General features: G+C 38.9%; 3 protein-coding genes across 4 annotated transcripts; 1 reads left to right on the top strand and 2 right to left on the bottom strand.

Annotated features, from left to right (window-relative positions):
* Nucleotides 1–581: 581 nt before the first annotated feature.
* LOC110051539 (dynein regulatory complex subunit 10-like) lies at nucleotides 582–6,610 on the bottom strand. The gene is made up of 4 exons (XM_020757576.2): nucleotides 5,685–6,610; nucleotides 4,264–4,497; nucleotides 3,702–3,773; nucleotides 582–1,980 (listed from the first exon to the last, which is right to left on the bottom strand). Exons 1-4 carry the CDS (start codon nucleotides 6,573–6,575, stop codon nucleotides 1,687–1,689), a joined length of 1,491 nt encoding a protein of 496 aa, XP_020613235.2. The 5' UTR covers nucleotides 6,576–6,610; the 3' UTR covers nucleotides 582–1,686.
* Nucleotides 6,611–7,649: 1,039 nt separating this feature from the next.
* Nucleotides 7,650–12,604, bottom strand: LOC110051541 (GPN-loop GTPase 1-like). The gene is made up of 5 exons (XM_020757578.2): nucleotides 12,406–12,604; nucleotides 11,397–11,638; nucleotides 10,685–10,904; nucleotides 9,355–9,598; nucleotides 7,650–8,968 (listed from the first exon to the last, which is right to left on the bottom strand). Exons 1-5 carry the CDS (start codon nucleotides 12,562–12,564, stop codon nucleotides 8,652–8,654), a joined length of 1,182 nt encoding a protein of 393 aa, XP_020613237.2. The 5' UTR covers nucleotides 12,565–12,604; the 3' UTR covers nucleotides 7,650–8,651.
* An 83-nt stretch (nucleotides 12,605–12,687) lies between these two features.
* LOC110051540 (NADPH:adrenodoxin oxidoreductase, mitochondrial-like) lies at nucleotides 12,688–24,306 on the top strand. 2 transcript variants are annotated; one of them, XM_020757577.2, is made up of 15 exons: nucleotides 12,688–13,002; nucleotides 13,470–13,565; nucleotides 14,351–14,473; nucleotides 14,960–15,004; nucleotides 15,522–15,590; nucleotides 16,338–16,439; nucleotides 17,446–17,535; nucleotides 18,377–18,479; nucleotides 18,981–19,032; nucleotides 19,747–19,882; nucleotides 20,796–20,855; nucleotides 21,568–21,670; nucleotides 22,479–22,586; nucleotides 23,289–23,354; nucleotides 23,990–24,306. In XM_020757577.2, exons 1-15 carry the CDS (start codon nucleotides 12,811–12,813, stop codon nucleotides 24,130–24,132), a joined length of 1,488 nt encoding a protein of 495 aa, XP_020613236.2. In that variant the 5' UTR covers nucleotides 12,688–12,810; the 3' UTR covers nucleotides 24,133–24,306. The 2 variants fall into 2 exon arrangements, with proteins under 2 accessions (XP_020613236.2, XP_089144804.1); XM_089288678.1 differs by lacking the exon at nucleotides 23,990–24,306 and having other exon boundaries at nucleotides 23,177–23,310.
* Nucleotides 24,307–25,768: the final 1,462 nt, after the last annotated feature.

Here is a 25,768-nt window from a genome sequence, read left to right as displayed (position 1 = left end):
GAGCCCGCCCTCTTCCCCTCGATTCTCGGGAGCACCTTCGGGAACTGAACCCGAGGGCGGCAATCGAACTAACTTGCCGCCAGCTCCACTGTGGTATGGAGGGTATACAGTGATATTATTGAGTTATTCAGTGCTGTAATACTCTCACGGGTTGGAATAAGAAAACTCCGAGCTCCGATCCGTGATGGGTAGGACGGCAAACAGTCTCTTTTTTCTTTTATAAACAGCCCTTGTGAGTCGCTGTGTAAATTTATTTTCTCGCTCAAGGACCTCGAAGGACTGCTCGCTCTTTTATACCGTATAATTGTCTCTCATTAGCCTAAGCTGGATATATTCTAAAAGAAAGGTCTGATTTTTACAAGTGTACAGTCAGGTTTTTCGAATTTGGATCAAACCTCCGAAAGTTGCTTGTCTTGTCATCAAAGTCGCCTGAAATGTCTTGGTCAATGAGTTAACTTGAGAAGCAGGCTTTTCCTTCTCCCCTCCCCTCAGAAAGGGATTGATACACACGCTAACAAACTGTTACAGCAGTTTGAAATAAGTTAAGTTAATCAGAATACTCTGCAACAGATAAAAATACCTTTTTGTCAATTCCTTTAAAGAACATGCTTTGTTTTTATTTCGTGCTACTTTTTGCACTACATGGTTTGAATATTTACAATTATATTGTACATTAACTACAACGATTAAGCCAATTCGCACGACGACGATTCGATGTAACGTCGATGTCAGTTCACAAAAACATGAATTTTTATCTTACTCGCGGTTATTTTTAACCATTCTGTTTGCTTTTTTCTAAGTTTTGTATCTCGCTCTTTCATAATTACAGCTATGTGCAAAGTCACAATACAATCCTAAAAAACAATGGAATTTGATTTGTTTTGCACTGCCTCGATGTCAGTTCTCCAAAAAACTCAGGGCACTATCCATTCGATGTAAAATTCTGGTTTCAATTTCTGCAAATTGCCAGTGACGAGTATAACATTTTCGGAAACTTTTGGAAAAGGGGACAACCTCGCGAGGTATAGTCAAATTTACGGAAATGTCTTACCGAAATTTTCCGTTCCATTGGTTTTCCTCCAAGAATGTTCCGGAATTTTCGTTGGAATAGTAGGCTTTTCGGAAACTCAACAATTTTCGGACTTTCTGAACACTTTTCTGGGAAATTTCCGTACCAAATTTCCCCATTTCGGAATTCTTGGAATTTTTGTTGAATGGAAAGCGCCTCAGTATATGAACAAGATGTACCAAGATGAATGAACAGCGCATGTGTACAAACGCCATTTTACTGCTGAAGTAGCTTCCATTGCAAACCAAGCCCGGATCTCACTTGCGACGCAAGTATAAGCATAAACATAAGAAGCTTACGCGTTATTGCGGACGGATGCGACATAAGTATAATCATTCATTCATCCCTCTGCTTCTGTTGATACATATGTCGGTGTTATGTTCAGTGAGGCAATGGTTGACATAAGCATAAAGTGCTCGCTGATTGACTGAAAGTCTTTCGCTTATGCTTATGCCAACCACGTCCCCGCTGTACATAACAGAGACAGAGGCATAAACATAAGAAAAGCGCAAGGTTTTGATATTCTTATGCTCATGCTTATGTCCGGCTGTCCCCACTTTTATGCTCATGCTTGAAAAATCGTCGTCTTAATTTGCCTATGCCTTCGTAGCATCTCACTATCTTTTCTTCTTTCCTCCACTTTTCTTGCCCTTTTTGCCTTTCTTTCCTTTTTTCTTTTTATTCTTCAGCGCCTTTCTCGCCTTGTGCGCGCGCCATAGCGACTGGATGAGTCTGGCGGCGCGTATTTTCAGATTCAATTCTTTTTCCGCAGCTTCAGCTTTTTCTTTAGCAATTCTTCTCGCCTCCACGATTTCTAGATATTCCTTTTCTAGCGTCTTGAAACGCTCCTCCAGTTCGTTAAGCTGTCTCTTTTCTTCCGTGTAAATTGCATCTAAAGCATCAAACTCGTCCTGGAAAGAAAAAGTTCATTAAAAGGATTTCAGGATTCAAGTCTGCAAAACTCTATTTTCTCTCCTCGAAAAGGAAAAAGCAGAAATAATTCAATAATTCACAGTTTAATAATAGATAATTAAGTAGCAGAATGAGGTGAGTTATTGGAAATGAAGAGTTAAAATAGCAAGAATAATACAAAACTAATATTAAAATCTACTAATTAATTTTACCAAAGGGTCTTGATAGCACAAGTGTTGTAAATATTTTTAAAAACACAACAACGCTTTTCAGTTTTCGGAACTCGTTTCGATGTTTCAAACATCATCATCAGCCATAATGAATATATAAGGTTTACAGAAAGATCCTTATTATATATGTAACAGCCTATACAATGAGCCTTTATAAATTTAAATTAACGTAAAATGAAAACTTATTTAAACTAACCAATAAAAATTTTGAAAAGAACAATAGTGAAAAACCACTAAGCTGAAATAGATACATTTAAAAGTATAACGATAAATTGACATGCTCAACTTGTTTGTTGAGTTCTGGATTTAACCGTTCAATATGAAAACTCTTCTTGATTTTAAGTTGCGAGAAAGTCTCAGCAAAATCAATAATTTTAAAACTGGAGGCATCACAATTGTCTCGACAATGCTTAGAACAATATTATTGAGATGTTTAAAAACATGGGAATTTTTGTCCCGAAAAAGATGTTCATTAACACGTGTGTGAAAATGCCTATTGGTTTCACCAATATAACGAGCTCCACAGCTCGCACACGTAAACTGGTGCACAACACGTGATTTAAGAGACTCGGGAATAAAATCTTTAGGACTAAACATACTGCTCAGTTTGAAAGGAGAGAATATAACTTTTACATTTAAATCTTTGCAATACTTATTAATATTAGATGAAATTTTCTTCCCTGTGTAGGTAGAATAAAAACCAATATATGGTAGTTTATAAAAATGGCATTTGGATATGTCAGATGTTGCAGCATCTACATTCTGTTCTGTGGTTTTGATCTTTTTGAGATAACCCTTAACCGACTTGTCAATTAGCCAACTTGGAAACAAATTACGTTTCAAAATAACAGAAAGGTTTTTGATGTCATTTTGAAAGCCCTGAGTAGTGTTGTTAATTTCGTAGGCTGTGTCTATGAGAGTTTTAATTAAACCTAATTTGTACTTAAAGGGAGTAAAGCTAAAAAAATTAGTTAGTAAATCAGTGTAAGTCTTCTTCCGAAAAACAGAAGTGACACAAGAACATTGATCGTCACTAGTGCTCTGCTTAGATAACAATACATCTAAAAATGGCAATTGACCTTTTTCCTTTGTTTCCATTGTGAACTTGATGTTAGGATGGCACATGTTGAGGTATTCAAAAAACATATTGGCATGTTCACTGTTTCTAAAACAGCAAATAATATTGTCTACATATCTGTGATGGTATAGTACTCTAGGACCAGTGTAAGTATCTAACCAAAGTTTTTCATAACAACCCATAAAGAAATTGGCTAATACAGGGGCTAGAGGTGAACCCATAGCTACTCCATCTACTTGATCATAAAAGCAACCGTCGAATAAAAAAATGGGTGTGACTTGTGGCAAATTTGAAAACATGTTCCGAAAACTGAAAAGTGTTGTTGTGTTTTTAAAAATATTTACTAATTAATTGTAACTAAACTAATAAAGAGCATGCTTTTAGAAATAGAAAGTAAAAAATTGCATCATACCTGTCTTTCTCCCATATCAGTATCAAACTTTTGAATCCAGTTCTCTACCTCTGTTTCAATCTTGTATTTTCGCTAAACAAAAAAAACTAATTGTGTTCAACAATCTTTCATAAAATGCTACAAAAACTTACGACACTGGACTGAGGTATTAGATAAAGAACCCTGTCTCTAATAAGCGCCCCCCCTCTGAAAAGCACCTCACATGAACTTCGAAAACAAAATGATCCTCCCGAGCACTAAATCAAATCATTATGGCACACAACACAACAAAAACGGGATAAAACACTGGTAGTAGTACAGTGTGACTTTAGGGGTCACTTCGCTTTACACAAGACTTGTCCTTAACTTTTTTATTGTTGGTTGGTACTAAATGTGTGAATGGTTTAAAATGATATACAGCCATACATCCCTCTGTATGCATTACTGGCCTACTAATCTAGGCAGTAACATTTGTGTAGCAGAATCCTGTCTTTTGTTTTGACTATTTAAAAATAAGTTCACAGGATTTAGAAAAGTTGCCAAAGAAATGTGTGCAGATGTGATAACTACTTATTGGCAGTACCTTTCGCAAAGCCAGTTCACTCTCTCTATGAGCTAGTGTGTCTGACTCTAGTTTCTTCTTCAGCTCTATAATTTCCTGCTGTAGTTTGCTTTTCTTGCTGTCAGAAGTTTTCATTTCTGATGCATCTTGTTTGGCTGCCTCAGTTATGATCCTGCGACTTTGCTCCTCTGCAGTCTTCTCAACATTGTAGATGTCATTTTTCAGTCTTCGAATGATGTCATTCCTCTTGGAAATCTGTTAATTTATGTGAAGTGCAAAATTCAACAAATTAGCTACAGATACATATGTACGAGATACTGTGCCTTATGATTTAAACTATGATTTCCAAGTGATGGGGGAGAGGTAAGATGAACAGGAGGAGTTGCTCCCTAATTTGCAAAAGTCTCAGTTCCTAAACCCTTCTTTAATTTAGTGGCTCCCGTCTCACTTTGCTTGGCCTAAATGTATCACAAACTATTATGCAAAGTTCTACAAATATTATGTACATTTAATTTCCTGTTTCTCATAGTTCTAACTTGATTCCAGCAAAACAGTCTTTATTAAACAAAAAAGAAAAAAATCAGTCAGATGATTACACACAGCAGCGAGCAATAATTTTGATTTGAGCATCAGAAATTCTGCCAAATATTTTTACTTTTTGCTCTTGCCCTAGTTGCACAGTGAATGTTCTTGCATTGTAAGGGTCTCTTCATATGAACCCTGTCACCAGACTGGCTGGGTTACTGGGACGAATGTTGTTGCCTGTTCATATGGGAAATTTTAGCCTGGTGTAGTGGGATGAAATTCAAGAAACAAAACCGAACTGGTGGGACGTAAACTTGTATCATTCATGATTATCGTAGCTTTGTGGACCCTTGTAACTTACCTAATAAAGGTAATTCCATTTTGGCTGCTATGTTGCAAAAGCAAAGCTATTTTTTCAAAAACATTTCATCCTGCCACCCTGGCTGGAGTGTTCATATGGGAAAATTTTCATCTCAGTAAACAGAGATCTTGGTCCAAAAACCAAGATCTCAGGAAAATCTACTTGTCCAGATGACTGGACGACACTTTTTTCCAGTCCTGTACACTGATACACTCTGATTCCACGTCAGAGGTATTTACTGAGTTGTAGCTAAGAAAATGCTACGCTCAATTTTTTGAAGCTTCCCTATGGGTTGTATTTGGTAGGTATTCCAATATTGTATTGTTCAGTATTGCTGTGGTTTCAGCACTGGTTTCCATGTGCAATTCATGGGAGAAGGATTATTGCTCTGCTTCCTATCCTGAGAAGCTACAGAACGGTTTAACTGCCTATAGCTTGTACTTGGAGGACAATTAGAGGGTGAGAGGGTGGAGGTAAGGGGGGGGGGGGGGTGTTTTCAAAACATCGAGAACGTGTTTTTTGAATTTAAAAGATGTAGAGTACTTTTTAACGGTACCTCATTTTCTTTGTCATCGATAGCTCTCTTCAGTTCCTCTTGAAGTTTTCGTCCAGTTTCACTGGATTTCATCTCCCTCGCAACAATCTGCTTCAAATACTGTCTCCTCTCTTTCTCCTCGCTTGGTGTTGTTAGCAACTTCTCAAACAGAATCGCTCTCAAGGTAACCAGTTCGTCGATCATTCCATTCACTTCGGCCGACCGTTCGTTCCTAAGGTCTTTGAGTGCATTCATGGCTGCTGGATTAGAAGCAAACAAACGCAAGATATTTTTGACAGAATGCTTCATGTGTGTGCTGAGGCCATACACTACTTTGAGGTCTACAGCCTGATCGTCGCTCGCTTGGAGTGGGCTTAAACGACCTGGTTTTTGGCTTAAGGAACGCTTCCTTGAAGCAGAACTTGCCCTGCTTTCCTGCAGAACAACAGGTTCTTTGACGACTCCGTCTTGGTTTTCTGACACAGCTTGGGAAGCTTCACTAGAACGACGTGATGAAACATTCGATACTGTGGGGGAAGCGGACTGAGTGCGCCTTTGCTCGAGTGAGAATTTCGAAACGGCTTTCTGATAAGAGGCTTGTACACGATCATGCTCTTCCAAAACCTGAACCAGATCGGATCCAAGAATCACCGAGAAACGGTTCAAGTTCTCGATAATGTGAGGCAACAGTGAAACTAATTCCAATCTCTTGATCGAATCATCAACGACAGCTATAACTCGTTGTGCCTCGACCGATGTGAGCTTTTTTCTGACCGGATCTAAGACTTTAAGCGGATCCAGTGTGTCTTTAACCTTATCTTTCAACTTTTCCTTCGCTTTGGGAAGTAGTTGTTCAAAGCTCGAGGCCACAGAACCCGTTGTATCTGCCCTCACCACAGCTACGGCCGCCATCTTAGTGTTCCAATTCTAAATGCGTTTCGATCGAATTGCAGTCACCAAGGTAACCAACATTCCTCACGTGACATATAAACTCAAAATGGGAATTTTCGTCTATAGTTCTTTTTCACCTCATTTCATGTAACCAGTAGCCTGATGCAACACGTAACACAATCTTTCTCAGTAGGAGTGTGAAACACTTTTCTGTGAGATTGTTAGGAACAGTTTTCCTGAGAATCGGGTGCAAAGGGCCATCACAAGAAATATTGTGACTACTGCATTACAGTCCATTTCGAATGTTATTAAATTTAGCAGATAATTCCCTTTCGAGAGCAAGAGGCCTTAGCATGCAATCCATTGATTTCTTGAACACACCACATCTGAAGAGATTACTTTGAAAACTTAAAAAAAATGTTTCAGAAATTAATTTTCTTTCTCGGAACAAACCCAACGCGGTACGCGCGAGACACGCGCGTTAAGGGTGAGACACGCGAGCTACGTGAGAGATGCACGGAGGCGAGGAACGAGTTGTACGTGACACAACGCGAAGATCAAGTAAATTGCAGTTGACATAGGTATCTGATATTGTCAAAAAGAAAAAAAAAACTATGAGATGCTATTTAAAAGGCTAAAACGTTACGAATTAAAAGAAAAACCGTCCGCTACTTGTATATTTTAGTGGACGGTCTTTTGCCCTGAAGAAAAGTTCGATTTTTCTTTCAAATAAATGAAATAGCATCTTGAATCTTACGCGAATATTATGGACAAAAAAAACCCCTTTAGCTGCAGAGAGGGCGACAAGACATTGTCTGTCATGTTTCATGGCTGAAACAAAGCACGGGAAGCTTAAAATGTTTAACTTCCTCAGTTGCTTCAAAAAGCAGGAAGTATAAACCGACCAAAAGAAAAGCAGTGATAACAGTTGCACAATGAAGGATGCAAAATGAGGATTTCAACACCCTTCCGCATATTTTGCCCTGAAACTGTTGCCCGTAATATTGCCGCTTTGTTGTATGTTTTCTTTCATTATTATCATTGTTTGTAACATTAGGTAACTCGAAGAATTTAGCAGAAATGTTACTCTGTAAATTTGGGAGGAAATAAAGTTTATTTGTGTATTTACAGTGGAGAAGAAGGCACATCGTACAGCAAACGGTCGTAACGTTTAGAGTTTGGGGCAAAGTGGCCTGATTGATGCATTAATATTTATAAAATGTTTCCTCGTTTGCCATAACCATGAAAGGAATGTGTTTTGACAGCACGTCTGCATTGAAGGCAAATAATTTCTTAACCTACACTTTCCGCTTCTTAACGTAGTAAGAAGATTAAATGATGGACTTGGGTCAAGGAGTTATTTTTAGTTCATTGAACGATAAAACTTCAGAGACACGACAGAAAGGAGGAGAAAGGATGCAATACTAACATTGATGAGCTGTTATTTTCAGTTTCAAATGAAAACTGCTTTGCTCCGTCGGTGCAATACAAAACACTAAACTTGTCTTCAACTTGGTAAATAACGAGAGCTGTCTGACGACTCTCACGTGTAGCTAATAAAAATCTGACATTCGTCATTCAGAAATCCATCGCAATCTTGTTCGCTCGTCTCTCATTTATTGTCACGTTTCCTTTTATCTGAGTAACTTATTAAATCGGGAGTTTTTTCCGATTTGAACGTGACGTTTAACTCCTCGCATAACTTAATATATCATCAAACAGCTCTTTTTAACCGCCATTTTAAATATTCCAGGCATTAGCCCATGGCCGGAATGCTTTGCCTATATTATCTACGCTCCATAATGAAAAATCACTAAAATTTTCCATCTTATCTAACCGTCTGCATTCCTCTTTGAATTCCTGCCCGGGGAATTTCTCTTGTATCGTTCAAGCAAATGTGTCCATTGTTTAGCGTTTTAATATGAGTCTAAGGCAGTTTATATGAAATGGAATCACGTAAAATAAAACAGTCTAAATTATAGCGTCTAGAATTCATTGTTCTACGAGTACAAGTGTATTTATACGTAAATTGGCTACATAATGGTACACTCTTTCCACCATTTATGCACGACGTTTGTAGTTCATTTAACTTAAAAACTATCCACTTTCTTCCTTTTTAGTAGCCTGTCCCTTTTGTTTCTCCTTCTCTAAGAATCTCTTGAACGATTCATGCTCTTTCATTTCCTCCTCGTCCCAGTCTTCATCTCTTTCCTCCTCATCGTCACTGTCTAAATCCGCACCAAACGAGATGTGGAAGGGAGTTGCATGCACGGACTCAAAGGTCTGGGCACCACTTTGAGCCGTTTCCATGGCAACAGGCTTTCCTTGACCCAGATCTTTCTTCAACTTCTTCAGCTGATCATCTTTTTCTTTTTTCGCTTTTTCTTCTTTGTCTTTCTTCAGTCTTTCGTATTCTACAGGAAAGAGTAACAGAAGCTCTATCAGAAAATCAGGCATGCCAATGGGTCTTGTTCAGATAATGATTCTATTAACTCTGAGCTCTGCCTTGTTACCAATGAAACCATCCAGGTGTCAAAGTACACGGCCCTTAATTACTTTAATTTCAAATTTAACACCAAAACGATTGAAGGTAGAAAGCAGCCACACCTGTTTGCAATTTGATTGACCTGACTTTGAACCGTGTAAGCGCATCTACCGACAAAGGTGCATGTACAGTTAAATTTGTGTTCAAGCCGTGTACCTTATTAGGCCAGCACTCATCTCCAATTTCCAATGCATGATGCAAAATGGACAAAAATATTTCTTGGATACTCGTGTATAGCATCACAAATTAGTTTACCTGGTTTGTATTGGGTCTCAAATTCGACAACAGCATCATCAACTGCCTTTAAGAGCTCGTCAAAGCCAGCCCCCGTCATAGATGACACACCCACTGTTCGCAGATTCTGGTAGAACTCATCAAGAACCAGACTCATTGACCTTGTCAAACTGGACATGTAAGTTGTGTCTTGAGACAATGCCTCCTCAAAAACTTCAAAATCCTGCATCCACTCAACAGCAAAGTTATGATCAACTATATCAGTCTGAAAATATGACAGAACATTTATTTGTTTATAGATCAAAAATTATTGTGCATTGGTAAAGAATGAATGAATGAAAGAATGAATGAAAGACTTTATTAAAGTGTCAATAGTATTTAGCTTAAAAAAACTAATAGGGGACACTATACACAATATTGCACTGCTAATTCCTGGTTTTCATCTGCTCTGAAGACATTCACCCAGGGACTGCTAGCAAGAATAATAGATGAGCAACAAACCTTGCAAACTGTCAGCTGATAGAACCATGTTATCACATAGCTTCAAAGGCATGCAATGTGCACAACACAATATTTAGCTACTGCATGTTAAAAGTGTATTTGTGAACCTAAGCAATATAATTATGAGCTTATTGACAGAGCAGGATAGCTGAACAGGAAAGTATTTTGCTCAAGATTATGGTTTACAGAAAGAGCCCATCCAGGTCCATGCAAAATGACCAAGTGCCAAATATTTTCATATCTGGCCCAACCTAACCTGGTCAATAAGTACTTTATCATACTGCCCCGGGGGGGGGGGGGGGGGGGGGCACAGCCATATATGGGCTATATAGGTATGTGCCACTGTGAAGGGTATGGTTTTCAAGCAGTTTACTCTAGGATAGGGTATATAAATCAGAGCGTTTGGGTCTAGAATGGGTATCATTTTTCACAAAACTGACTGGTTGGCTGAAGATTTTATCTGGACTAAGGAAACCAGGAATTGTCACTCAAAAATATAAAAAAATCAAATCGGCAAGTTTAAATGTTTGCAAATCAGCCTCAACAGTGTCGATAGATGGGGGGATTTCGGGAGTTTACTCTAGTATAGGGTAGCAAAATTCAGCTGAACTAGCTCTGGTATAGGCTAAGGGTTCCAGGGTCCCAGCGGGACATCCCCACCCAGAAATTCCCAAAGTACCCCCCCCCCCCCCGGGCATACTACCTCAATGAAGCTGGATTTCCTTGAAAAGTTGTGAAATTGCCTGCTGTTTTTTTTTTTTGTACTACTTCATCTGGCAGAGCAGTGGTATGATAACTTTTAATAGAATTGATGTTATAAGGCATAAGGATTGCATCCAATGGGGATTACCTTGTTCAGAACAACTATAAAAGGTAACTTGGTCTTGTAGAGAATACTGCATGCATACAGCATGTTTGACATGAATGTGACAGGACTTGTGCTCCTGGCTGTGTCAATTATGTACACTATGACTGTTGCAAAGGAAGATGCCAGTGCTTCAGTTATTATGGCTCCTGATGCAGACCATGTGAACACCTCTATCTGACCTGGTGTGTCAAAAATAGCAAACCTGAAATAGAGTAAGCACATTTATAATGTTTGTTGTACATTTGTATACTGTCTACTCTGGCAACAAGTCAGACTGTTGTCCCCTAAACAACAATGCTACAGCAACTTAAATTGGTAAAAAAAGTAAGACCAAGCTACTGTTTTTCTGTATGCATGTGTCAGACTGCCGGTAAATGGCCCATCAGACCAGAGCTAATATCTCCAGTTAAATTCTGTAGCATGAAGTGACTAGTAGTATTTCTTCTCCCTCCTTAGTGGATGGAATGTTAGTACATCAAAAGGTTACCCCCAGCATTAAATTTGCCAGTACACATTTATACACCTGGGTGGAGTGAGAGTATAAAAACACAACACAATGTCCCTGGCCAAGCTCAAACCCAGACCACTCGATTTGAAGTTAAGAACACTAATCATAAGGCCACTGCGCCTCCCACAAGAGTAATGCAGAGAACATACTCTGAATATTAACATACAATGATGTTTAGGTACTAACTTGAAATCAGATGAACGTTTCTTGTCCAAGAAGCTCATGACCTGATCAAATCGTGTTGCAAACAGATTCAGAGATGTTACAATTCCCCCATTCGGACCCAGTTTGTACTGTTTCATGACTTCCTTATAATTGACAGAATCTCTGATGTCAATGTTTACAGGATATGGCACCTCCTTAACAGCTGGATCAAGGTTTACCACATAAGGTGTCTCTTTCCTGGCATACAAGTGTGCTGTGAGTCTCTGAAAAGAGGTCATTTGAAATGAAAGGTTTTACTCATGTTTGAACAAGACATTTTGCATAACATTATCATTAACATGGTTACAAGGTTGCAACATCAACCCGGTGAAAAAGTTTAGTTATTTCAAGATAAAACAAGGTCTGCATACGGGCCAAGTGGCCCATCAGTCTGGCGCTTATTTCTGGTTTCGGTAGCATGATTTCATATCAATCAATAAAGACACACATTTGGGCTGAAATATTGTTTTTTAAAAAGAAAATCACACCCTGGGAGGAAGGGACAGGATGCAAAATTACAACGTCGCTGGTCTAGTGAGGCAGAGCAGGAGGTAAGGAAACCCGAGACTCGAAGGCCTGCTGTAATCGATCGAGTAATAAATAACCTCTTTGATCCTAAATCAAAACAATACCTTGAAGCGACTAGGAGTATTTCTCCTGCCTCCTGGATGGGATGCTACTCCACTACAGTATTGTAAACACACTGATCATCACTCAAACTAATGACTAGTTTATTGGCAAAAGGACGAGTGTTTCTCCAGGATTATTTCTCACCGAGACGGGAAAAATCGACTAAGAAAAACTAAGCAATTAACTTAAATGTCTAATCGTTCTCAATTCTGGTGTGATAAGCGTAACTCATTTACAGATTATTTTTAGGATCTGGAGAAGCGTCTGTCTTCAAGGCCCCCGTGCAAGGTGATCAAACGTGTCTTCAGCATGCAGCACGCACGTGCGATAAACTCGGTTTGACAAGAGATTCAAAATGTACCTGTACAAACGTAGTCTTTCCAGATCCAGCCATACCGAGGCACAAAATACAAGTGGGCTTTTCCTTTTGGGATTCTGAGCTAGCAACGTCATCGCCTTTATCATCCGACGTCGATGGACCAGCAAAAGAACTGCTCTCCCCTCCACTTGCTTCCGCCATCTTGGAGTTACGTGACTATCTTACACGACACATATGCTTCTACCAGGGCTTCTACCAATAATCAGATGTGCATCGCGGGCTCGACTCTTTACCAATACCTCTCGATTCTAGATATCTCTCCTTTCGTTCTTCTCGACTCCTTGGGTTGACGCCTTGCAGATTTGGTACTTTTTCATAACTGAACTTCATATTTTCCTATTTGTATGGATCAATACGATTTATGTTGAAGTCATATTTTAAGAAGATATGTGGATTACTCTCCGGCGGTCCGTAGTCCATCGGAAAGCTATCAAATGTTCTGTGCAAGCTGGCCATAGAAGCTGGTCTTATCTCAGATGGTTCTCGGTTTCTTGTGGTGCAAATCAAACAGAGAAGCCGCATGTAGGAATTGTGGGCAGCGGCCCTGCAGGGTTTTACACCGCACAACAAATTTTAAAGGTGTGTATTTAAATTACAGAGAGAAATTGTTCCCTCCTCTCACCCCCTCCCCCACCCCGCAAACGGAGGCTTCAAATGACGAATATATTTCTTCAGTGGAGTGGGGGCAGGGGGAGAGGTCTAGGGGTAAGGGTGCATAAACGTTACGGGGGGGCTACAGAAGAGAGGGTGGGAAGTGGATTTCCAAATTGGATTTCCTAAGGGTGACAAGAACTGATAGAAATAAGGGAAATTATTATGGGACATTGCCCTATTGTATTTTGCAACAGGAAAGCACCAAAGGGGCTGCAACCACTACAGAAAGGGTGGAATTGGGAGAAAAAGTTACAAAGGTGTTAAATTTAGATGTCTGCTCCCCGTCCCTTTCTCTCTCTGGAGCCGTATATTTCCAAAAGAAGTGAAATCCACGCACATCTTTTATAATGCAAAGAAAGAAAGTGAATCTTGTTCTTTACATTAATTTGCAGTCCCATGATGAAGCTCTTGTTGATGTTTATGAACGTCTTCCAGTTCCATTTGGCTTGGCAAGATTTGGAATTGCCCCTGATCATCCAGAAACTAAAGTAAGACAGCCAAGTGTTAATAGACCTGGAAAAGTTCAAATAATTAATTAAAACTTCAAGCATTGATTTAAATTTACCCTTGGCTTTGGCAACTATTTATAGCACTTCAAAATAATTCAGCAAAATTGCTGCAGTAAAGATATTGTACCAGATGTTATAAAAGTCAAAATTTATTATTCCTGCATTTTGAGTGGTACTTACCTATAATCCATTGGAGGACAAACAGGTAAATTCCATGTTGCCATGTATCTATTTAGAAAGAGATCATGCACGGAAGACATCAAGATGTGGTAACAACATCAGTGACACAATCAACTAAAGGCGTGTGTGCCACTTTTTTGTTCGTATCACATTCTCATATCATCTGTGATCTATTACTGAACAGACACACTGCAAGTACGTAGAATCTGTTTTCACCAGGATAATTAGACCAATCTGGTGGGTGTAAAGAAAAATCCATGTGTTTCATTTAGTTTCACTCCATTTTCCTGGTCTCCCAGATTTAATTTTTTTTTCACGTTGGCATCTCTAGACTCTGGGATGAAAAGTCAAACTAACAGAACAAGTAAAATATTCAGTCATTCTAACAGTTATTTGAAATCTATTGGGAAAAATGATTTTTTAATTGAGAAATCTGTTTTTTGTTTACTATACTCACTTGATTTTTTTAACTAAACAATCTGATTAGAAATTCGTATTCAACTCTGTGCAAAGCAGCTGATGTACATGCAATCCTTAGTTCTAAGAATCTTTTAATAGAGAGGTTTCTTGTCTTTGTCAAACAGAATTGCATTAACCAGTTCACAACGACAGCACTGTCTGACAGGTGCTCTTTTATTGGAAATGTGAATGTTGGAGAAGATGTGAATGTGGCAGAGTTGTTAAAAGCTTATGATGCTGTTGTCTTGGTAAGCAGAAAAACTGTGTGTTAATAAGTTTGCAGTTCAACTTTTCTTATTGAATGACACCAGCTATAGTGCATCTGAGGGGTATCAGATTGACAGAAGCTCTGTGGCCTAATTGTTAGTGAGTTAGACTTCAGTTTGAACAGTCCAGGCTCATGGTGTCCTGGCCAGGATCACTGTGTTGTGTTCTTGGGCAAGACACTGTCATAGTGCCTCTGACTATTCATTCGCTTTAATTTGAAAAACGATTTTCTAGCTAGTGTGTATAATAATTAATATCTTATTTGTAGTAAATTTGAAATTCATTTAAATTTTTAATTAAATAAGGAAAACAATAGCCAAAGGTTGAACCTTTAGTTTAACTCACAGGAAAAATTATTCAGTAATAAAATCAAAATGTGATATAACATGCCTTTTGAATGTAATCTTAAAAATTATTGATTTGGCCAATATTTCTCACACTGCTTGAACCATTCCTTTTCTTTGCAGTGTTATGGGGCAGAAGATGACAAAACCTTTGGAATTCCTGGTGAGGTAACAACTAATCATTCTCTTTGTATATTAATTAAAACTCATAGTGTTGTTGTGTTGGTCAGTCCGTCAGTCCACCTGTCCATCAATCCATCCAACAATCCATCTTACGATCCATCCATCAGTACATATCCAACCAAGTTTCAATACTTTCCTATTTCATCCTCAATTCTGTTGACATGCATAATTTTGATTCTGTTATTTTTTGTATTTGAGGAGATTATCTGCCTTAGGATCAGATAGAACTGGAATTTGCATGATTCATTTTCTTGTTTTTTTTTGCCTTCAGTTTTCTTCCTTGTTGCTAATCCACATGAGTTAATATAATTGATGCTTTTTTCCCCCAATATTTCCTGTACCTTGCAGCTTTCTGTTAAGACATTAAAAAGCAATCCCTTGATTTCCTCAACCTGTTCTAAATACCTTCCCTCCAACTGTTTGTGTCATAATAGCAAATTCATTGCATTGAATTAAGTCTGTTATATGCTCAACTGCAAAGTTTTCAACTTTACTTGAACAGGATTTGCAAGGAGTGTATTCAGCAAGAGCATTTGTGGAGTGGTATAATGGACTTCCTTCTAATTCTCATGTATGCGTAAAAATAGTATAACTTTGTTTATAGATAATTATGTAATTTACTTGTAGTATAAGATTTCTCTACAAGCAAAGGAATGTGAACTACTGTAAGTTAAAACACTCCAGATCATAATGATAGGTAGTATTTCAAGAATCATCTAGTGTATACAGTTGTATGTACAGCCAATCCACTGTCAAATAGCTTTCTTTCTGTCATTGATCATCTTGCAGGGCTGTCATAAAGGGCCGTAACCCATAACACCGGTTACAGCTGAGTATGCTTGATTTTCCCTTGATGCTACTATGGATGAAATTGCCTGTGGTTGATAGAATTCAACCACAAAGTAACAAGTTTGCTATGGGTGTGGAGAACGAGGCTACAGGTGACTCAAAACTTAATGACAGCCCTGTCTTGTATTCAGATATCAAGAAATTTAAGTGTTTTATCCTAATTTGATGGAGAAAAGGCGAAGTTTAAAGTACCAAAATACACAAACATTGTGACTCAAATCAAGATGAATTCTTGGAATGAACATTTCATTTTTTTTTTTTTTCATGCTCTTGATTAAATAGTGATGCGACTTCTTATGACCAGTTTAGCTCAAAAACTAAGAAGAACATTATTAAATAATGGGTGTGGTAGTAGAGGGAAAGGCTTTCAGGGAAGTAAAATAGATATTGGTTGCAAAGGAGGGGGCTGAGAAAGGAAATTGGAGGGAACAATGCCATCTCAAATGTCCTGTGTAAAATTGCCTTTCAGCTAGAGCCAGACTTGAGTACAGAGGCTGCTGTCATACTGGGACAAGGAAATGTAGCTCTTGATGTTGCAAGGATTCTGCTCAGCCCGATAGAACTATTGGAGGTGATTTTTATCAATATTTCTACATTTAATCTGAGTGTATTATTTCTACTTACAGCATGTGTGTGGAATAAATTTTGTTTTTTCATTCATTGTTAGTCAGCTTAATATTACTGTACAAAAGTCATATATGCTGAAGTGGATATAGGTAGAGACACTATAACTGCCAGATTTTTGAACTGAAAAGACAGTTCAAATAGTATGATTAACTTAGTGAGGGTAGTTCTGAAAATAACTGCTGTTGATGACTGATGTTTCGACATTGAGCAGAAGTCATCTTGAGAGTCAAGTGACTTCTGCTCAGGTTGCAAAACAACAGCCCAGTTCTTTTCAGACTTACCCTCACCCAGACGATCACACCATACAAACTACTGACACATACATATACTTCTGGCTTCAAACCATTTGCTACGAAAAGAGAGTGTCAGGCTATTGTAACACTAATAAAGTCTGAGTTGAGCGTTATGCCTCCTCATGATGGCACATATCTCCAGTTTCCATTCCATTAAGTTACTAGAAGGAGTATTTCTACCCTCCCTAAATGGGAGGCTAGTTCATCACAGGGTTACCTCCTCCCAGCAGTAAATTTACTGGTATCCATTAAAAGATACACCTCAGCAAAGAAAGCCACTATGAAAAGTTTCTTGCCTAAGAACACAACATTAACCTTTCAAAAATGAGGGTTGTTAGCAGTTAGAAAATTGGCCTGAGAAGAACTTAAATGGTAATTGAATGTCTATGCCTACAAAACTAGGCATGATTTCTGTCACTCTCTAAAGTTATGCCGTCCTGATTTTGTACTTTTTACGTTGGTGTGCATGTAGCTAAGCTTTGACAATCAAGTTTGTCAAGGCCAAAAGTGTATCTGGACAATCAAACCAGTAGTGGGGTTTGGTTGCATATCTGGACCTTAGTCTTTATGTCAGCTTGTTTAATTTTTTTTCTAATCTAAAGTTAAGCATACCTGATCTACAAGATTTTGCCAGCTGTGTTTCGACTGTATTTGTAGAAAACAGACATCTGTGAGCATGCTTTGGAAGCACTTAGGAAAAGCTGTGTCCAGACAGTTTATATTGTTGGCAGACGAGGACCATTACAGGTGAAAACATTACAGTTCAAACTTGAAGTATTAATAAAACTACTTGCCTGATTGCTCCCTGAATAATGTACTCCATCCACTTGGTGTAATTACTAATTAAATAGTATTACTCAGTTTGTTTTCCAAATTATTATAAAGGAATGAATTTTGTGGCGAGATATTAATTTGTGATTTTTGCCAGTTGCTCTCTTGAATAAAAGGATTGACTTGGAAAGAAATGACGCCAATTGTAAATGTACTAGAATGGGCAGAATTCAGAAGATGTGTCACCCAAAATAAAAAATTATTTAATGATCCCAACAAGAGTCAAGCCTTAACCCACTGATCCTGGGGGGCACTCCCATATAAAAGGACTGTGGTGCTCGTCGGAAATTTTGGAAAGAGCCCCCAAGGGGTACCAAGATCCTGTATTGTGGGCATGGTGTGGAATTTTTCTCAACTCTAAGAGGGTAAGGTACTACAGGTAGCATAAGTAAATATGTTGTTTAAGAATTATTCTTAAACAACATATTAACTGACTCTACCTTTAGTTATTTCAGCTCAATACGCTAAAAGGTACTGTGAAAGCTCCTGCTGTAGACCTTTTGAGCCTGAACACACTAAGAGGTACCAAACCGTATCTTTTTAACCCCCAAAAGGAATCTCGTCCCCTGAGCCACCATCCCTCACAGGTTGGACTCCTGGTTTGGAGAACCCAGTTGATTTCACTTTTGAAGGAAGTTATATCATGGACTGATTATCATCTTGCTTACAAAGGGATCAGTTGATCTTCCTTTGCATTCTGAAGCTGTCTTAATTAACAAATTATGTATAATTATTGAGTATTGTCCTCTCTTTAAAGGTGTCATTTACTATTAAGGAGTTAAGGGAAATGACCAAGTTAGAGGGCTGTAAAGCTGTGTTTGACCCTGACGACTTCAGAACAACACAAGAAAAGCTTCCTAGTAGGTTTATACATCTTTTTAGACTACTGTTCAGGCTGTCATTTAGGACTGTAAGCTATGAAACTCACGGCTGAGTGTACGTGAAGGGCTCTTGAAGTGACAATAGAACATTTCTGTTGATATAATTCACCAACAAAGACCCAAGTTTGTTATAAGTGAGAAGATCAAGGCAACAGGTTCATGACTTGAGACTTAATAACAGCTCTGCTGGCTAAGAAACATTTATTTTATTACATTCTATATGTGTCAGTTCCTGTCTGCTCATAATGGTGGCTACAAATGGCAGCCAGCCCCCTAGCCTTTACCAGGCAATTGACATGTCAAAATTTACCAAAAAGTTTCTTTGCAGGCTGACATATGACATATGACATATGACACATATTTTCAAGGGATTTGAAGTCAACACTTGTTGTGCTTATTCAGTATTGCCTAGAACTATCTGTTATCCATTTTCCTGGCAATCCATGTAAGTTGTATTTTACTTTTTTGTATTAATTAAAGATATTCCAAGACCAAGGAAAAGACTTACTGAACTGATGTGCAAGACGGCATTGTAAGTTTAAGAACTGCTTTACTGGGAGGCAAACCAGGGGTGCTGAACATTGCAATACTGCCAAAATTTTTGCAAAGATGGGGACATCAAGGGGAGGGCACGGTGAACACCATTATACCGTAAAAATTCAGCAAATGTTGAAATAAGGCAGAGAAACACTTGGTATATAGGTTGTCTGCATGCTTAGCTGCTGGCTGCATTGTTGTGAGGGTAAAGGATTAGGTGAAATATAAGGGTGGCAATTTATAGTTAAACTAGTAAGAACAGTCTGATACTGCAATATTGCAAACTCCAGTGTCTCTAGCCTGCGTCACAGACAGTCTTAACACCAGCATTTTGTGACATGTCCAGCTGCACCACAGCCTACAATACCCCCATCCTTCCCTTCTTATGATTCTCTCTGTTACATAATCACCTGTTGGCTTGACAGTAGAGAATTACTGAACTATGAAGCTGAAGAAACTAACAGTAAAGAATATTTACACATGGAGACAAGAGTTGGTAATAAGAACTGACTGTGCTATTGATACTGAATCGCCTCATCACCTGCGGAAGGTGGTACATGTAACATTGTCACGTATAAGAAGTTTTGAAACAGTGGACACAAACCTTTTTTTGCTAACTGTATAACTGATTGTTATAAAATAACTGTTTTAAAGATCTTTTTTGTATAAATATTCTGATCTAGATATTCTTTACGTTTTATTTTACAAGAGATGAGAGCACTTCACTGAATGCTGCAATTAGAAAATGGAGTCTAAAATTTCAAAGGAGTCCTGTAGAGTTTCTTCCCATGCCAGGTGGAGAAAAACTATCTGGAGTTAGATTAGAAATCAATAATTTAGTAGAGGTATGTATATTTAAATATATCTTTTGTTGATTTAATGAAACAAAATGAAACATATTGTACCAGGTTTTTACAATTACTTTGTGCCAGAAGCATATCACCTATTATAGGTGATATGCTTCTGTTTGTACTTAATATATTGATCCTACTTCTGGTGTGTATAACAATTACTCTGGATCATAAGTGCGAACTCGTTGGAAGAGAGATTGTTACTTTCTATGTGACATATTTTCTGTCACACTACATTGTAATTTCAGCTTTATCATGAGCAATTTGTTTGACTGTTTGTTGTAGGGCTGGTTTTCACTAACACGTGAGCAGGAGGATAAACTTAAGAAACATAATTATCCAGAAGTAGTAAAATGTTGATAATTAGCGTCTTTTGGTAGGATAATTAAATCCCAACAAAAAACGCTAATTAACAAGACTTCTTCAATCTGCTACGTATGTTGCTGACGTCCTTTGGGGTCTAATGAGCACGTAATGAGAACAGAGATGGGGCAGCAACCCACCCTACTCTTTGCGATAAGTGAGTGGGTTCTTTAACGTCCCCTGTTAACCATGTAAGACTGCACATGCAGGAGACGGGGCTTACGGGGTGTAGTCCGTATCTGAGAAGACTTGAACGTCCAACCATTTGCAGATGTAATTACAAAGGTAGCACATTCTCCTCAGTTATTTTAAGGCCTGAGGGCTCAACCCCTTGACCTCCCGCACAGCAGTCTGGCGTTCTACCAACTGAGCTAACCGGGCGGTAGTTGATCATTTTCATGCAGACCCAGCGGTCTCATAGGCTCATCGCCCATTGAAACTAAAGAGAATTTTGTGGACTTACTTTGCCACTGCCTCAGAGTTGTCACAACTGTGCAAATTGCTCTTACTCATGGGGTGTTATTGTGTTTTCTCGTCGCAACAGAGTAATGGATCAGTCCAAGCTCATGGCACTGGTGTATATGAGGGTGTACCTTGCGGTCTGGTGAGTGTTCTATACCTGCAGTTGAGTCGTATTCTCAAAATATGGATTTGCCACATACGCGTCTTGTCTCGTTAGTTCTTAGGATTTGATGGCTGGTCTAGACAATTTCATCAGTTGTTGATTTTCAGACTCAGTCTAGTGAAAAATAACCCATGTATTAAGTGTTTGAGTCCGCATATGAGCCAAGTGGCCCATCAGGCCGGCGTTTATCTCCGGTTTCATGAGCATGAAACGTTTAGGAGTATTTCTTCTCTCCTTGGATGAGGTGCTAGTCCATTGCAGGGTTACCCCCAGGACTGAATTCGCAGTTACCCATTTATATGCCTGGGTGGAGAGAGGCACTGTGAGAGTAACTCTAGCCCAAGAACACAACAAAATGTCCCCAGCCAGGGCTCGAACCCGCACCAGTCGATCCTGAGACGAGCTCACTAAACATGCGACCACCGCGCCTCCACATATATTTAGTGTTGCCGACATAGTCTTTTAGAAAATGTTTCTTGGCTTTTGATAATTTAGTATGCAATGCAACATTGCTCCCTGGGAGAAACGATTCTGTGACAGATCAAAAGAACGTCTGTGTTAGTAGGTCAGATATTACAAGTAAAAGTACATCAATCGTTCTTAGACGATTCAAAGCTCAATTACGTGTGCCAGTGCGTTTTTTGAGCAGGTCTGCAGTCAATAATTACTTCCATGATGTGAATTCTCACAGGTGTTTCGTAGCATTGGATACAAGAGCATTCCAATGAGTCACGCTCCCTTTGATATGAAAAGAGGTGTTATCCCGAACGAAAATGGAAGAGTAAATGACTCAGGTAAGAAACGTCGACATCTGGCGGATGACAGTGATATACATTTAGACTCCACTCAACATTACTGTTTGCTAGAGTTAACAATTAGGCTATGAGCTTACGATTTCTATGAACGCGTAATATCACGCGATAGAAATCGAGAGCGAATAATCTAATTATTTTATGATAAATCTTTTAGTCGTCCAAAGCTTTATCTAAATCCCGTTCACAGACACTTCTATAACGCAAGGAAGCGGCCGTCATATTGTTAACAAGTGCACACCAGCGCGCTACTCACTCTCTACAACAGAATAGATAGTGAGTAGCGTAGCCAATCAGAGAATGGCATTCATGATAGAACGCTTCGTAGATTTATTCTAAAAGTAGACAGAAAACTACTCCTCCGTCATCTCCTCTTTGTCCTGTCTTCTCCTGGAGGACGGGAGATCGGACTCGAGCGAGAGAGCGGTGGAAATCGAACCTAGCACACAGATCAATACTGCACTTCAAATAGAAATAGCCAATGAATAAGTCTGCAAATTACAGATCAGAGAAGAGGTCACATGTAAATGTCGTTTCTTGGTAGCCAATTTTCATCTGTCGTCGATTACTCCCACTTTTGTAAATGTCCTGGGCTTTAAGCAACCTTGATCCCAGGCTAGCTCTCTCTCCTTTGCCTCCTTTGTGTCTCTCTTCAATGACAAGGGTAGCAAAGGAGGTGATCGAGCTTGTAATTGGGCTGTAAGCTCAGCTGGCATCGTTTAACGTTTATTTATGAACGGTCAGATTTTTCATAAAGCTAACTCAAGCTGGCTTTGTTTGTTCCCCGCAGGTCTGTACTGCAGTGGCTGGGTGAAAAATGGTCCAGTAGGAGTTATAGCCACAACAATGAACGATGCTTTCCATACTGGACAACTCGTTGTACAAGATTTAAAATCTGGTGGGGGGCCTTCATGATCAATACAAATCGCTTAGTTTCCGTTACTTTTCGATAAGTTCAGCGACCAGTTTTAAGCCGCGCAGGAAAAGCTTGGAGGATTATTGTGCGGGAAAATGCACTGATTGAAAATAAAATTCTCCTACCAAACGTTATAGGGAATATATGAACAAGCGTAAGGCGAATATAGATTTTGACCTCGGGAGCTCGTACGTCTGCGATGGTGAAATTAGAAGGAGTGTATTAATTTTTGTGTGCTAAAATAAAGTAAATAAATAAATCACAATGTTTAGAGAGGAAACCACATCAGCCCTAGCTGGTTTTCATGCGGGTTCTTTATCCCGGTCGAATTGGAATTTGAAGCGTTGGTTTTTGTGCAAGGAGGAAAACCGGAGAACCCGGAGAAAAACCCTCGGAGAAAGGCGAGAACCAAGAACAAACTCAACCCACACATGGCACCGGGCCGGAATTGAACCCGAGCCACATTGGTGGGAGGCGAGCACTCTCACCACTGCGCCATCCTTGTTTACTTTTATTCGTTATCTAGGTGGACATTTTTTCTTTTGAATTTTAGTTGTTATTCGTTTTCGTAGTGACATTGACTGAAGGAAAGTAGTTGACGATGCAAAGTTTTCACTGAGGCTGGAAAATCTTGCTCTTTCTCCTGGCCTAGTTTCCAGTAATATTATTTCCCTCCTTATGAAGGTGAAATAAAGATAAAGAGTCAGACCAAAGGATTTGAGGTTATAAGAAGCTTATTACACTCAAGAGGTAGGTCTGGCTAGAAGTTACTAGTGATAACTGTATTTCAGGATTTTATATCGTGTTTTCCGACTTCAACAATTTTGAAAAACTGAACTTGTAAACGGAACGAAGACATACATCTTACGTGGGTCTTAGCAGACGAATTTGAGAGCTCGTATCAGACCCACGCGTGGGTGAAAATGCCGCCTACATCCATCAGTATATAACAGTTATTGACCTCGGTTATCGCAAAATATCGTGATTTGTCAGTGGCGAGCACATCAAATAATTGATCTGCGAGACACTGAAAAATCACCATATTTTGAGACAACCGAGGTCAATTAAATCGTTGTTAAAATCATTCGATTACCAAGTTTGTTTTCATATTTAAATCACTTTCTGAAAGCTCAGGGGGCGATCTGCCTTTTTTTCACCCGAGAACGTGGTTCAATTACGCATGAGCAGAATATTATTTGAAACAAAACACATTTAGAGGGCACTACGCATTAGCAGAACATTATTTTTAGGCAATTATTTGCAAGTCACGTGGTGGGCTCTCGGCCAATGAAAAGGAAGGAAAAATGCATGGAATGCTAACAATGTATTTCTGAATACTTCGAAGTTTTTTGTAACTCTTCACTTTTTTCTCTACCTTTTAACAGGAGTCAAACCTGTTTTCTTTGATCAGTGGCGCAAAATCGACCAAATTGAACAAGAAAGAGGAAGGCAACTCGGAAAACCACGAGAAAAGATTATCAGTGTGCAAGAAATGTTGGACATTGCTTATAAACATGAAGGAAGCTAGTAATTCTAGAGATCTTCGTTGCACACAAAATATGTGCCATGTCAGTGCTACCGGCCCTCCAATGCAGATGTCACAATCCAGCCTAAAGGGACAACATGGAACAATCAAACATTTCATATTTCCACTGTAATAAAGAATAGTAATATTTTATTACAACAAACAGTTTAAACTTAATTTGCTGTCTGACTGTTTTGCGTGTGAGGCTCTCGGTGACGTAATGTTGGTGCATTGGAAAAACCATGCCTGTGTGCTTGTGTTTTGTGTTATGTGCTTGGGAATCTTCACGTTCATAACACAGTAGTTCTCTCCGCCCGTTTGTATAAATGCGTTCTTCTCAGGTTTCTTAACGACTAGACTCTGAAAGACAGCCAGTCCCGTGTGTAGACCCTAATGACAAAAGCAGTTGCAGATTGGCAACACGTCAAAATGTCGATAACTGCTCCAAACTAGCATAATGAAATCATTATTTGGCTGTCATCAAAAATGATTTGGGCGCAAACTGTTTCACTTTTGGTACGAGCTGTTTTTCCAAGAACTGCTTGTCCCCCAACGTGTTTGCCTTCTGAAAGATCGCATGGCTAGTTTGCACTGACCTGCATTATAAATGAAAAACCATCATGGCAACTATTGTGAATAAGGTCTCTTTTTGTCTCCTTTCGAGAGGGACGCGTACGTGAGACTGAAACCCGAAAAATTCCATTTACACAACACAGACGATGATTGGTTGTTTCTGGTATGTGAAGTTTCGCGCGCAAGTTATCAACCAATGGGAGACTCGGAGAGAATACAAGAATTTCTGTAGAGATGCGTTATCGTAGTAGAACTTTTTGGCTGGAATCCAAAAAAAAAAACTTATTTTCGTGTAGCATGGGTTGAGCGGGCTAAGCGAGGAGAATGCTTACTGAAGCTGTAGCAAACGTCAAGCAATTCTGGAATTACCCTCTTCCTAATTTGCAATCTGATTCCGAAAACATTTCTTTGATTATTCTCTGAAGTATAAATTGTAGTGGACTAGGTCTTCTAATCTCAAGTAATAACAATTTAAAACTGAAAGAAATTTAGACTAAACTCGTGAAAACGACTGAGTGGTATGCATATCGAGTTCCTGATTGATTGATTCTACAATGGCTGATTTCATTTCTTTGGAACTTCTAATTGCATTGTTTGTTATACGGGCGCCGAGATGTCTTTAGCTAAATGAATATATTTTTCTCTTTGTTTCTTTACACACAATATTCTTATTCTCATTTACAGTCGGCGCTTCCGTTTTCCTGTTGAGAAAACAGCGATTTAAAATCTTGTCTCAAATCACTTTTTTTTCTCTTTGCCGATACATTTTCACTAATGTGACTAAAATATATGATTTATTTATTTTGCATGCCAGTCACTCTTTCCAAGCCGTTTGTATTTACAATAGCAATTTAGAACACGTTAAATTACAAACTGTCAAATTATGTTTAGTTTACAATGTTCTATGTGTGTTGTGAGCATAACACAGACACCCTAAAATGGACTTCAGCTCCATTTCGCTTCCGTAGTCGTGGGTAATATCAATTAAATATTCCTTCAATTAGATCTTTCGCAGAGGCGTATGTTTTTAACAGGGGAATACATCGAGACTGATCTCCTTCATGTG

The sequence above is a fragment of the Orbicella faveolata genome, unplaced genomic scaffold (genome assembly GCF_042242905.1).
Source record: "Orbicella faveolata isolate gen_17 unplaced genomic scaffold, um_ofav_v1 contig_2, whole genome shotgun sequence".
Classification (NCBI taxonomy): Eukaryota; Metazoa; Cnidaria; class Anthozoa; order Scleractinia; family Merulinidae; genus Orbicella; species Orbicella faveolata.
The sequence above is the reverse complement of the archived record's forward strand: the minus strand, read 5'-3'. Positions and strand labels throughout refer to the sequence as shown.

Excerpts from the sequence above, each read along its gene's own strand:
- LOC110051540 (XM_020757577.2), top strand. The coding sequence starts at position 12,811 with ATGTGGATTACTCTCCGGCGGTCCGTAGTCCATCGGAAAGCTATCAAA. Across the intron at positions 17,536-18,376 it reads GCAGACGAGGACCATTACAG|GTGTCATTTACTATTAAGGA; the intron begins GTGAAAACATTA and ends CTCTCTTTAAAG. Across the intron at positions 20,856-21,567 it reads AGGGTGTACCTTGCGGTCTG|GTGTTTCGTAGCATTGGATA; the intron begins GTGAGTGTTCTA and ends GAATTCTCACAG.
- LOC110051539 (XM_020757576.2), bottom strand. The coding sequence starts at position 6,575 with ATGGCGGCCGTAGCTGTGGTGAGGGCAGATACAACGGGTTCTGTGGCC. Across the intron at positions 4,498-5,684 it reads TCGATGACAAAGAAAATGAG|ATTTCCAAGAGGAATGACAT; the intron begins GTACCGTTAAAA and ends ATAAATTAACAG. Across the intron at positions 1,981-3,701 it reads CTGATATGGGAGAAAGACAG|GACGAGTTTGATGCTTTAGA; the intron begins GTATGATGCAAT and ends TTTTCTTTCCAG.
- LOC110051541 (XM_020757578.2), bottom strand. The coding sequence starts at position 12,564 with ATGGCGGAAGCAAGTGGAGGGGAGAGCAGTTCTTTTGCTGGTCCATCG. Across the intron at positions 11,639-12,405 it reads GAAAGACTACGTTTGTACAG|AGACTCACAGCACACTTGTA; the intron begins GTACATTTTGAA and ends ACCTCTTTTCAG. Across the intron at positions 10,905-11,396 it reads AAACGTTCATCTGATTTCAA|GTTTGCTATTTTTGACACAC; the intron begins GTTAGTACCTAA and ends ACTCTATTTCAG.